This window comes from Mesoplodon densirostris, chromosome 5, assembly GCF_025265405.1.
Source record: "Mesoplodon densirostris isolate mMesDen1 chromosome 5, mMesDen1 primary haplotype, whole genome shotgun sequence".
NCBI classification, from domain to species: domain Eukaryota; kingdom Metazoa; phylum Chordata; class Mammalia; order Artiodactyla; family Ziphiidae; genus Mesoplodon; species Mesoplodon densirostris.
The window spans coordinates 95,734,509-95,749,094 of record NC_082665.1 but is presented as its reverse complement, the minus strand read 5'-3'; the positions used below and the strand labels follow the sequence as shown (position 1 = coordinate 95,749,094).

The 14,586-nt window shown below is 35.6% G+C and overlaps 1 protein-coding gene across 1 annotated transcript in view; it reads right to left on the bottom strand.

Moving 5' to 3' along the window:
* Positions 1–753: 753 nt before the first annotated feature.
* The window catches only part of ECT2 (epithelial cell transforming 2), a 62,114-nt gene continuing 48,281 nt past the window's right edge, over positions 754–14,586 (bottom strand). Inside the window, 6 exon segments of the mRNA XM_060099142.1 lie at positions 754–839; positions 2,089–2,178; positions 2,180–2,356; positions 3,836–3,982; positions 4,947–5,054; positions 14,289–14,443. Coding sequence (XP_059955125.1) covers positions 2,134–2,178; positions 2,180–2,356; positions 3,836–3,982; positions 4,947–5,054; positions 14,289–14,443 — 632 coding nt within the window. The 3' untranslated portion in view covers positions 754–839; positions 2,089–2,133.

Genomic DNA, 14,586 nt, shown 5'->3' with positions numbered 1-14,586 from the left:
ACACTATCAAACTAAATCAAGATTTGCTAGTGGCTAAAATCATCATAAGTATATTGTCCCTTAAACAGCTACAAGTATACACCAGTATCATGTTTGTGCAAAATATACATTATTTTCTAATCTTTCTGCCCTTATCTCAATTTGCAAGCATATTTTGAAAACCATCTCCTTTAACTGTTATTCTTGTTAATAGTGGCAAATCTTTTAAAATCCACATACTGTATCTTTATAAAATAAACTGCAAAAGGAGCAGTTAAATAACTACTTTAAATAGCACATGTGGACCAAGAACCCACTATTCAGAGATCTATGCAGGTTTTTATCTAGTAAGTACTGTGGTATCAATTAATTTCTGAACAAATTGAGATACACAGATATTTATTTCCAAAAATTCATTCATGGACACTATACAAAGAGATTCACAGCAGTATCTGGCGTCAGCCAATAAAATTATTTACTGTATCACGTGGCAAAGTTACTAATATCATGAATAACTTAAATGATTGGTCTTCAATTGGATTCAACAAAGAGAAAAATTACATCAAAATCAATATAATTTTTTACATGAATTAACTCAAAAACTGTAAGAGGTTACCTTACTCTTTCAAGAAGAAAATAAGATGGCATAGTTTAGTGTTACCTTCTTTCCAGCATTCAACAAGTGCTAACGACAAGTACCATTTAAGTCAGTTTCTTATCTGAATATGAGGTTGTTTAAAAGTTTCTACAAATTAAGACTTTTTTAAGCTTCATATCAAATGAGTTGTAGATCTACTTAAAGTATGACTTCTCCTTTCAAAGAAGGAAGGAAGGCTGACAAGGGAAGGAGATGGGATGCCCTGTAAAGACAAAATATTTTGTACTTAAAGTTTTTTCTTTTAAAAATTGTAATATACAGTTTAGTATCAGACATGTCATTTTTACATTTTACAAATTATCATAACAATTAAGACATCTGAAAAATCTAAACTCTTTAAATAAACAGAAACTTAAAATTAGGGGAAGGGTGGGGAGAACACATAATCAAAACTATTTTAGTATTCTGAAAACAAGAAACAAATGGATGGACTAGTTTACTACATATGAACTCAGTTGAAACAGATATATGCTTAGTGTTTCAGGTTTTTTTAAATTATAAATTAGAAGATAAGTTTTGAGGTTAAAAAGACAAACCCTAGTGGTTTCTTCTTAACTTAATCATAAAGCAGAATTAAGAGGAGTAAAATTACTTCATGGGAAATAATTTTCTAAATTAAAAGTCAAAAACTCCGAAAGAGTTTTTATATTATGTATGCAACCCATATTTATATGTCTGTATGTGTTTGTATGATTTTGCTCCATATAAAAATTGAGCAAAACAGCAGTGCTTCTGATAATAGAGATTATTAATATACTAAGCTGTCTAAACTTATTGTTTGAATGTCAAAGTTAAATATCATCAGATTTTTAAAAACAAAGAAACATAGACATGAATACCAAACACTCAAGAGGGGGTGTAAATCAAAACAAATTATAAATGTACTGTTTTATTTTAGCAGATATTAATGGCTAACTGTAACTAAACTTAGAGCCAGCAAGGTAGCTAGCTATAAGTTCTCATCAACTAGGTAGTAAATAAAATGAAGTGTTTAAATAGCTAGGTTGGTAAAGTATTACCATTCAAGTGATAGCAAAGCAATGATTTAAGTACATAGTATAATAGTTTACATTTCCCTCAGGTAAAACCTTTACGATTTGCCATATTAAAAGCATAAACTTTACATAAATGTCATAAATCTAAGATTAAGAATCAGATCTGTAATATAAATCCACTTCACAGGACAATTACTACTATTTTTTAAATAATCATTTTCATAAAAAAGAAAATCTCTAATGGGACTGATTTTTTCTGGACTTATGAGTAAATTATCTTGCAAACATATCTTTATGTGCCAATAAGCAAAGAAACTCTATTAAACCTATGTTGTGAATTCAAAGCAGTTACAAAGTTGTGAATTCAAAAGTCCCCACCCACCTAATAAGTAATTCAGTGGAGAAAAATACTTTCTTTTTTCACAAATGCAAACTTCAAATAGCTAATAAGCTCACATTAAACTTCACGAGGCTTGTTTCCATTACTGGTTGGCATATCTCCTAATTCTTCACAAATGTCAAAGATGACTTGGATAGAACTTTTTTTGAAATTTGAAAACTCAGTATTTCCTTCTAGCATCTCTGAAAAACTAGCTCGTGAGGCAGAATGACGTATAGATCGAAACCAGGAGTTTTGAGAGCGCCCACCAGTAGAGTTTGAGCACTGAACATAACCATGCTTAGTAAATCCAATTATAGTGCTTGTGGAAACAGAATGGGTAATCTGTTAGAACAGAAATAGGCAATTGAGAAGAGGACATGAATGTCTTAAAGATATTTTAGGTACTTCTTATTTATGTTGTCTACATAAAATTGACAAAACCATAAATAATATATATTAATTTTCCAAAATTCTTCTATAAAATCCAATTATCTTCATTTGAAAAGCAATAATGTTTATAATAGTTACTATAAATGCAGGAAATAAACAAGGGATAGTACTTTGGCCTTCAGAAAGCTTACAATCCGATTTTAGTAAATGAATGCTAAATTTTGTCAATTTCAATATATTTTTCATTAATCAAATTTCTTTGTAAAAATTTATATCATCAACTAAGTACACCTTCTCTCTCACTGGAAGGTTAATCTTGATTAAAAGTTCTGTATAAACATACTCATATTAGCTGTAACCTTTGATGTATATTAACTAATGACTTAACTAGCTTTATAAAAAAATAAGTTATTAAGCATTATGTGCCTTTTCTGTATAAACTTTAACAATTAAAGGTAACCATTTATAAAACACCAAAGCACTCCCTTTGTGCACTTTGTGTATATTAACTTATTTAATCCTTACAACTACTACTTTAGATTCATTCTACAGACAGTGAAATTGAAACAGGAAGATCTCTAATAAGCTGACAAAAGTCACACAGCTAGCAAATAGCAGAACCTGGATTTGAACATGAGAGTTCCAGAGTTCACGCTCTTAACCACTACTCAAACTGCTTTTGAGTACAAAATCACATTATACGTGAGTGTGTGTGTGTGTGTATTTACTCTCTACAATAACACCATAGGTAAGTACTATTAACCTCTTTTCTCTCATCTGCAAAAATGGAGATAAGAGAGAATAGGAAACTTGCTGAAGGACATACAGCTAAGAAGTGACAGTCACTTGTTTTTCTTAAACCTTAGTAGGTAAGGTTAATAATTTTTACAAAGGACAGATACATCACTATTTAGTGACAGTAATAAATGTTAGAAATGCCCTTAATATTACTTAAATGACTGAAATTCTGACACTGTTGGGAATTTGGATTGCTCAGGAAACATTTAAAAATATATACATGAATTTAGAACCCATATCATCCTTTGATATTCATAGCTTCAGAGATTATATATTCATCACAGAAATAATGAAAGAAATAAAACTCAGTCTCTGCTATATTACTGGAGCCAATCTATAAATAGAACTATCACTATTTACATCAGTAAGTGATAGGCCAGATTGAAACATGTTTCTTTCTTAGAGATCTACATCTCAATCCCAATAAAATTTCATATCAAACTACACATTAAGTAAGTCTCTAGTTCATTAAGTGAGGTTTTCTGTTACCTAACCCAGTAAAGAGGTCAGATGCTTAGATATATCCAAAAAATTGATGGAGATATTAATATTTCCATCCTTAAAAAGTTAACAAATTCCACACCAACTTCATAAATTTGGAGTCATTTAGCCCATTAAACCAAAATCACTTACTGCTAATGATGATGTGCTAGACAGACGACTCATTACATGCTTATCATTGCTAGAAGGACTTCTTCCCTCCACTGAACTTTGGGATGTCATAAGAGCCCTTCGTAGAGCTCTTTTTGGAGTTTTGGAGAAAGAGAATGCTCTTGTAACCTAGAGTTAAATTACAATTAATTAAAAAACCTAGACAAATCTAACTGATTAGAATAATAATATGTAAACAAAGCCAAATTCACACCAGAAGTTTTTCTATAAAAAGTATATAGCAAAATTAGAATCTCTTTGGACAAAGCAGTGAGAAAATGTAATACATTGTAGATTACTCCATCTTGGTTTCATAGGGCACTAGTCCAGCAGGAGAAAGTGGGAGGGAAAATTTGGCATGAGATAAGAAACCTGGGTGTTATCTGATTCTGCTACAATTTAGTTGTGAGATCTTTGATCCAAAGTCACTTAAACCTCAATTTCTTTAATTGAAAAAGTGTAGGAGTTTATTTGAAATCATTGTTAACATGTTTATCTACTATACATCATATATGTTAAATGCAGAGATACAATGATGATTAAAGTATAAAGCCTCCCCTCAAAGGCAAGGAAAACAACAACCAAAAAACTTATTAACCTAGCAAGTAGACTACAGTTGCAAAATTTTACCTGTAAAATTAAAAGTCTAGTTCTACTTTTAAAAAACCCTGTTACCAACATTCTTGTGTAGTCCTCAACAACTTCAATACTGTAAGGTAAGTAGCAAAGCTATCTTCATCATTAGAAGTCTGAAACACACTTATGGTAAGGAATAGATCCCAGGTTTCCTGACTCTACTGTGTGCCCTTTGCTGAAAAGTATGTGAGGCAATTTCTAACATGAATGCACACATATCTATACCTAAAACACCATCAGAAGTATCATAGTAACTATAATGGGAAGGATAACAAGTTGTTATAATTACTGTGCCAAAGAATTCACTGAGCTAAACTATTATCTCTGTAGGCCATTTCCTAGAACCAATAACAGCTTTATTTTATACACTACCTGATATCTATGGCAATACTATTTTAATATACTCTGAAAAATACATTTTGGAGATATGCTGAATAATAATTTCACTAAGACTCACCTTTTTTGAAGTCTTTTTTATTGCTCTAGATGCTCTACTCAATGTACTGTCCATATCTTTCGTACTTACTTCAAAGGATTCTGGATCAGCAGTGTAAATAAGATTCTCCTGGTCAAAAATTAATATTTTTATTTTAAAATAAACAAAATAAAAATACACAACTGTTCCTAAAATCAAACCTTTAAGAACTTATATGCACACATAGGGAGCATATTTAAATGAAGTTACTCAAGATTTCTGATGTGTTTGACATAATTTCTACTCTGAAATTTATTTAAGGCCTCAAAAAGTATATAACAAGAACAAAAACTGATTCAAGGAATCAGATTTTTATATTTTTTACAGTGTGTGTGTGTGTCTGTGTGTGAGTATAGAAATATTTTCTCTTCAACATGGCAAAAGTTCTCAAATGATAAGACACTGACTCAGGGCTTTTAAAAAATTTACTATGCATAATATTTGAAATGTAGGAAAGAGCTCAACTGAAGTTGCCTAATATCTGAATTTACAAACATTTCTTATTAACAAAATTTCACAACTGGGAAGAATTTTGTGGTTTAACACAGTATAAATCAGGATATAGTTAAATGTTTGCTGCCATCTTGTGGTTAATTTTACTTTATGAAATACCTTCATTAACTGTTTATATTTCAGTTCTAGAATTATTAGCCATCCTGTGGCTAGTAATTCAATAGATTTTATTTTAAGGAAAATTTTCCATTAACCGTATACATTTCAGAATCATAGTTATGAATTTAGAAAGGACTGCATAAGCCATGTAGTCAGACATTGTGATAAATGCAGGAGTAACCTCTATAATAGGAAATCACTATACTGCAGAAATCCATTTTATATATGGATATCTAGAACTATGAGAAAAAATTCTTCCTTATAATGAGCAGTTTTTTGGCTTTACAAAAAGCTGTCTGCATCTCTTTTCTCGTCAGCACTCTGTTGTACGCAGTAGCACTGTATTTCCTTCCATGAACTTTTTTGTGCAACAATCCTTTATTTATAACAACATATTCTTGGCCCACAGAAATTTTTTAAAAACAAACAAATCAAGGACCAGAGGAGGTGGTGGAATAGAATGAAGTGGAACTCACCTCCTCCCACAAATATACCACAAATACATCTACATGTGGAATAATTCTTACAGTATACCTGCTGAATGCCAGCAGAAGATCTCATAAAACCAAAATGCAAGAAAGATCACCACTTAACAGGGCAGGGTAAAAGAAAGAAAACAGGAATTGGGATGGGATCTGTGCCCCTGGGAGGGTGCTATGAAAGAGGAAAGGTTCCCTCACCCTGGGAAGCCGCTTTACCAGCAGGGGAGATCAGTGGGGAAAGAAAGGGAGCTTCAGAAGCTTGGAGGAGAGTGCTGCAGCCAGTGTGCAACAAGAAGAACACAGAGAGACCTGCACAGAAGGCCCTGGCCATCTCACTGCAATCCCCAGCCTAGGACCCACATCTGCTGGTACACACAGGGGCTGAGTGCTAAAACTTGGGCTTCAGAGGACAGACCTGAGAAGACTGGGATTGGCTGCATGGAGACAGCCTGAAGGGGCTGGAGTGTGGTCCACAGCTGCAAACGGGGGCATGCGCAAGAAGGATCCCAGATCTGTCACTGATGCCCCATTGTTAACCTGCAAGCTCGAAGGGAGGGGCGGGGCCTGGAACAGCAGCCTCATTCTCAGTGTACTCACAGAGGGTGAGGCTCTGCCTCTATGTTTTGGGAGCGAACAAGCTTGGGTGAGCTGCCCACACATGGAGGCAGGGCTGAAACCCTAGCCTATGGCCAGCGGCTGCACAACTTCAGAAGCAGGGTTGAAATCTGAGTGTTCTAGCAGCTGAGGTATGCGGATTTGTGCACCTGAGACAGCTTTGTAAACCCAGTGCCTGCAGGACATCAGAGTAGATTATTGGCGCTCCTATGGCTGGGGCAGGTCTGGCGATAGCAGGCTCTGCTGGCACTCACACACAGAGGCGGGGCCGGGGTCTGGGCTGACTCAGTAGCTCCTACGGTGGGTCCAGGTGCTCGACCCAGTCCAGGTGCGCGACCATGGCATACCAGTGCTTGAAGTCAGTGGTTCCACGTCAAAAGATCTATGCTAGTGGCTTTGTGAGCACAGCACCTGAGGGAGACCCAAGCTTACTGCCTGAATTCCCATGGTTGAGGTGGGACTGAGGGCAGTGCCAAAGACAGTATACGTTGGTGGGCCAACAAGACAGGTAACAGGCAAAACCACAGAGCGACTTCCCAGTAGACAGCTTCTGCAGAGGAATAATCAGGGGCTCCTCTCCCAGCAGGGGCATTCAAGCCCCACCTACCTCACACCAGTCCAGAAACAGAGCTGGTGGCATCTACTCCAACAACTGGGGAACAGACCCTGCCCCTGACAGAGCTGGGACAACCAAAGAGCAAAGAGGAGGCCACTCTCAACATCAGTGCAGGCTCTGGTCATCACAGTAACGATCATACCCCTTATCAAGGGGATAACGGCTAACACACACTAAAGAAAAATGTGGCAGACATCCATAATAAAAACAGCCCTTGCACAAAAATATTACACTCACAAGCGCTACACAGGGAAACACAAAAAACAGCCCTTCAAGACCAGAGCAGATAACTATTTCTCCTTAATTCACAGAGTCAGAGAAATAGAAGTAAAATGAAGCAGAGGAAACACTCCCAATTAAAAGACCAAGAGAATTCCCCTGAAAGAACAATGAAACAGACATCTGCAGTCTAGCAGATCCCGAGTCCAAAAAGGAGGTAATGAAAATACTGAAGTAATTAAGCAAGTCTATCAATAGAAATGCACATTACTGTAAAAAAGAACTAAAAACTATAAAAAGGAGTTAATTAAATTAGAAAACTCATTTGCCAAAACAGAAGCTGAGCTCGAGGCAATCAACAGCAAACTGGATAATGCAAAAGAACTAATAAGTGATCTGGAAGATAGAATAATGGAAATCACCCAATCAGAACAGTAGACAGAAACACAAATGAAAAAAAAAAAGGAAAGCAATAAACGAGACCTATGGGATAATATAAAGTATCCAGATCTATGCATAATAGGGATCCCAGAAGGAAAACAAAGAGAAAAGGGGATCAAAAATTTATTTGGGGCTTCCCTGGTGGCACAGTGGTTGAGAGTCCGCCTGCCAATGCAGGGGACACGGGTTTGTGCCCTGGTCTGGGAAGATCCCACATGCCGCGGAGCAGCTAGGCTCGTGAGCCATGGCCGCTGAGCCTGTGTGTCCAGAGCCTGTACTCCGCAACGGGAGAGGCCACAACAGTGAGAGGTCCGTGTACCACAAAAAAAAAAAAAAAAAAAATTGAAGAAATTATGGCTGATAACTTCCCAAATATAAAGAAGGAAACAGATACCCAGGTACAGGAAAGCACAGAGGGCCCCAAACAAGATGAACCCAAACAGACCTACATCAAGACATATTATAATTAAAATGGCAAAAGTTAAAAGATATAAAGAGGATTCTAAAGGCAGCAAGAGAAAAACAAAGCGTTAATTACAAGGGAAACCGCATAAGGCTATCAGCTGATTTATCTACAGAAACATTGAAGACCAGAAGGGAGTGGCAAGATATATTCAAAGTCTTGAAAGGGAAGAAGCTGCAACCCAGGATACTCTACCCAGCAAGATTATCACTTAGGATAGAAGGAGAGATAAAGAATTTCTCAGACAAGCAAAAACTAAGAATACAGCAATATTAAACCTACCCTAATAGGAGTATTGAAAGGTCTTCTCTAAATAGAAAAGAAGCAAGAATCTAGAGAAAAGAGAAATATCTCAATTGGAGAGTAAATCACTTAAACAAGCCAGTATACAGATTAAAAAAATAAATTTTTGTGAAAGCGATGATAACTACAATGAACACCAAAAGAATAAACATGAAGATGTAAAAGAGGACATCAAAATCATAAAATGTGGGGGAAGAGAGTATGAAAAATATACAACAGATTCACAAAAACCAAAAAGAACAGCACAAAAGTGTAATACAAAAGAAAACCATCAAACTACAAAATGAAAAACAAAAAGAAAGGAATGAAGAAGAAATACAAAATCAACTGGAAAACAAGATTTAAAATGGCAATAAATATACATCTATCAATAATTACCTAAAATGTCAATGGACTGAATTCTCTAATAAAAAGACATAGAGTGGAAGACTGAATAAAAAAACAGGAGCTTACAATATGCTGCCTACAAGGGACCCACTTTAGGGCGAAGGACACACATAGATTGAAAGTGATAAGATGGAAAAAGATATTTCATGCAAACAGAAATGACAAGAAAGTGGGTCTAGCAATACTCCTATCAGACAAAACAGACTCTAAAACTAACGTAATAAAGATAAAAAAGGATACTCTATAATGATAAAAGGGTCAATACAAGAAGAGGATATTACACTCATTAACATAACACTTGTTAACATATGCAATATAGGAGCACCTAAATACAAAAAGCAAATGGTGACAGACATAAAGGGAGAAACTGACAGGGATACAATAGTAAGAGACTTTAACACCTCACTCACACCAATGGACAGATCTTCCAGATACAAAAATCAGTAAGGCAACAGAGATACTAAATGATACAATAGAACAGTTAGACTTAATTGATATTTTCAGGACATTACATCCAAAAAAAACAGAATACACATTCTTTTTAAGTGCACATGGAATAATTTCTAGGACGAACCATATACTAGGACAAAAAACAAGCCTGAACAAATTTAAGAGGATAGAAATTATTTCAAGCATCTTTTCTGACCACAAAGGCGTGAAAAACTAGAAATCAACCACAAAAAGAGAAATGAGAGGGCCTCCCTGGTGGCGCAAGTGGTTGAGAGTCCGCCTGCCGATGCAGGGGATACGGGTTCGTGCCCCGGTCTGGGAGGATCCCATATGCCGCGGAGCGGCTGGGCCCGTGAGCCATGGCCGCTGAGCCTGCGCGTCCGGAGCCTGCGCGTCCGGAGCCTGTGCTCCGCAACGGGGGAGGCCACAACAGTGAGAGGCCCGCATACCGCAAAAAAAAAAAAAAAAAAAAAAAAAAAAAAGAGAAATGAGAAAAAAATGATTACATGGAGACTAAAAAACATGCTACAAAAACCAATGGGTTGATGATGCAATCAAAGAGGAAATCAGAAGATACCTTGAAACATGACATAAAAACAACCATACAAAATCTATGGCATGCAGCAAAAGAAGTTCTTATAAAGAAAAGAGCTGGTTCTTTGAAATGGTAAACAAAATCAACAAACCTCTCTTCAGGCTCATCAAGAACAGAGGACCCAAATAAACAAAATAAGAAATGAAACAGGAGAAATAACAACCAGTACCACAGAAATTAAAAAAACCGTAAGACAATACTATGAACAATTATATGCCAACAAATTCAACAACCTAGAAAAAATGTACAATTTTCTAGAAACATACAACCCACCAAAACTGAATGAAGAAGAAAGAAAACTTGAACAAACCATTCACCTAGAAATGAAATACAATATGTAATGAAAAAACTCCCTGCAAACTGAAGTCAGGACCAGATGGCTTCACTGGGGAATTCTACCAAGCATACAAAGAACTTATAAAAACCCTCCCCAAACTCTTCCACCAAAAGATTAAAAAGGGAACACTCCCAAAGGCATTCTAGAAAGCACCATCACCCTGATACCAAAACAGTACCAAAAAAGAAAATTAAAGGCCAATATCTTTGATGAATATAAATGCAAAAATTCTCAACAAAATATTAGCAAACCAAATCCAACAACACATAAAAACAAGATCATATACCACAATCAAGTTGGATTCATCCCAGAGTCAAAAAGATGGTTCAACATATAAATATCAATCAGTGTGATAACACCATATCAACAAAAGAAAAGACAAAAAACACATGATCATCTCAATAGATGCAGGAAAAGCATCTGATAAAATTCAATGTCCATTCATGATAAAAACTCTTACCAAAGCGGGTATAGAGGGAACATATCGCAACATAATAAAAGCTGTTTTGACAAACCCCCAGCCAAGATAATACTCAATGGTGAAAAGCTGAAAGCCTCCCCACTAAAATCTGGAACAAGACAAGGGTGCCCACTCTCACCACTTCTATTCAATATAGGATTAGAAGTCCGAGCCACAGCAATGGACAAGAAAAAGGAATAAAAGATATCAAAATTGGAAAAGAGGCAAAATTGTCATTTCATGCAGATGACATGACACTAAATACAGAAAACCCTATAGACTCCACACAAAAACTATCAGAACTGATCAATTCAGCAAGGTAATGATACAAGATTAACAAACAGAAATCTGTTGTATTTCTTTACACTAACAATGAAATATCAGAAAGTTAAAAAAAAAAATCCCTTTTAAAACCACATCACACACACAAAATATTTAGGAATAAACCTGACCAAGAAGGTGAAAGATTTATATGCTGAGAATGCTAGAAAATTGTTAAAGGAAACTGAAGATGATTCAAAGAAATGAAATCATGCTCTTGATTGGAAGAATTAATATTGTTAAAACGGCCATACTATACAAAGCAATCTACAGATTTAATGCAATCCCTATCAAGTTACTCATGACATTTTTCACAGAACTAAAACAAACAGTCCTCATATTTATATGGAACCATAAAAAAAACAGAATTACCAAAGCAATCCTGAGGAAAAATAACAAGGCTGGAGGCATAACCCTCTCAGACTTCAGAGAATACTACAAAGCTACAGTAATCAAAACAGTGTTGTACTGGCCCCCAAACAGACATATGGATCAATGGAACAGAATAGAGAGCCCAGAAATAAACCAACATACCTACAGTCAATTAATCTTTGACAAAGGAGGCAAGAATATACAATGGAGAAAAGACATTGTCTTCAGCAACTGGTGCTGGGAAAGCTGGACAACTGCATGTAAATCAATGAAGTAAGAACACACCCTCACGCCATACATAAAAATAACCTCAAAATGGTAAAGACTTAAATATAAGATGCGACACCATACAACTCCTAGGAGAGAACATAGGCAGAACATTCTGACATAAATTGTACCAATGTTTTCTTAGGTCAGTCTCCCAAGGCAATAGAAATAAAGGCAAAAATAAACAAATTGGACCTAATCAAATTTATAAGCTTTTGCACAGGAAGGAAACCATATAAAGAAAAGACAAGCTACAGAAGGGGAGAAAATATCTGCAAACGATTCAATCAACAAGGGATTAACTTGCAAAATATACAAATAGTTCATACAACTCTATAACAAGAAAAAAACCCAATCAATAACTGGGCAGAAGACCTAAATAAACATTTCTCCAAAGAAGACACACAGATGGCCAAGAGGCACATGGAAAGATGGTCAACATCACTAATTATTAGAGAAATGAAAATCAAACCTATAATGAGGTACCCCTCACACCAGTCAAAATGGCCATCATTAAAAAGTCTAAAAATAACAAATCCCAGAGAGAGTGTGGAGAAAAAGGGAACCCTCCTACACTGCTGGTTGGAATGTAAACTGGTGCAGCCACTATGAAAACAGCATGGAGGTTCCTTAAAAAAACTAAAAATAGAGTTGTCGTATGACCTAGGAATCCCACTCCAGGGCATATATCCAGAGAAAACTATAATTCAAAAAGATACATGCACCCCAATGTCCACAGCAGCACAATTTACAACTGCTGAGACATGGAAGCAACCTAAATGTCCACTGACAGATGAATGGATAAAGAAGATGTGGTATATATACAAAATGGAATAGGGACTTCTCTGGTGGCAAGCCACAACTATTGAAGCCCACGTGCCTAGAGCCCGTGCTCTGCAACGAGAAGCCACCACAATGAGAAGCCTGTGCACAGCAACAAAGAGTAGCCCCCACTCGCCACAACTAGGAAAAAAGCCCGTGCGCAGCAGCAAAGACCCAATGCAGCCAAAAATAAATAATTAATTAATTTAAAAAGAAGAAAAAGTTTAAAAAAATGGACTGACTACCCCTCAGCCATGAAAAAGAATGAAAGTATGCCATGCAGCAATATGGATGGACCTAGAGATTATCATACTAAATGAAGTAAATCACAAAGAGAAAGACAAATACCATATATCACTTATATGTGGAATCTAAAATATGACATAAATGAACTTATTTATGAAAAAGAAACAGACTCACAGACATAGAAAATGTAAAAACTTATGGTTACCAAAGGGGAACAGGGGTGGGAGGGGGATAAATTAGGAGTTTGGGATTAGCAGATACAAACTACTATATATACAATGGATAAACAACAAGGTCCTACTGTATAGCACAGGGAACTATATTCAGTATTCTATAATAAACCATAATGAAAAAGAGTATGTGTATATATATATATGTATAACTGAATCACTTTGCTGTACACCAGAAACTAACACAACGCTGTAAATCAACTATACTTCAATTAAAAAACATAAAATTTAAAAGTCTGTTAATTTTTCTAAACAGTTAGGTAAATACTTTTAATAAAGTATTTACTTTATAAGCAATAATAATTATACCTCAATGTCTTTGAAGATCAGATTTAACTATAATAAACTGAATGTTTTATTCCCACAGGAAATGTCCAAGTACTATACTGAAAAAGGTTATCTGTCTATACATTCTCCTCCATCTATGTCATTTGTGCAAAGATGAAAGGATCTATATCTATCACATGTCTCTCCCATATATAATGAAGAAATCTATCTTTTAATGGACCTAGATTTCATCCAAGATCTACTACAAGCTACCTGATTTCTGGTGAGTCATTTAACTTCAATAATTTGATTTTCTCATATATCTTCACTTTAATCTGTACAGGATAAAAATGATTATATATTCATAATGGCATTTGATTTTAAGAGAGTGGACTAAGAAAACTGCATTGGCAACTTGCCTGACAGGGAAAGCCACTTGCTTCAACTCACCTATTGCTCTCAATAAGATAAAAGAACAACAGAACAAAACACTCTCTCACAGATAGCCAAGTCAAAGAGCACTAATGAAAATACATTATAAGTCCCAAAACCTTCACTAAAGCAGAGTCACAGGAGCTGTAAGGCTATGAGGCCTTATATATAAGGCCCTGTCTGTAAGCTAGGGACTCAAAGAAATGTTTCATGCGTCTATATTTTTAAAAATTTCCTCCAAAACAACTTTTAAATCAGTTTTCCTCAATAAACACAACACAAACTCTCCTTCATTCATAATTAACAAGTCATTAGAAACGTACTCGTTTAGTCTGTACATTACCATGGAGTTTAAACTTTCATTATAATAGTGGTTTAAGAACTTACAGCATCTGCTTTACAAATGGTGTTGGCTACATGTCGACATAGCATCTTTAGCCAGTTTTCTTTTGGAAGTTCCTCTGATGTCATCTGGAAACTGAGCAGCACATTTGCCTGCTCTGTAGGTGGCCTTACAAGCAAGGCAAAAGCATTATGGCAATCTAGGGTTCCAGAATAATCACAAACATTAAATGTTACTCCTTGGAAAATGACAGACTTAACACAAGTTAAGCTCCCTCAGAGCAATGAAATTCCAAAAAATTATCTCTTCTCTACCTTTTCTGTCCCCTCTTTTTTTTTTTTT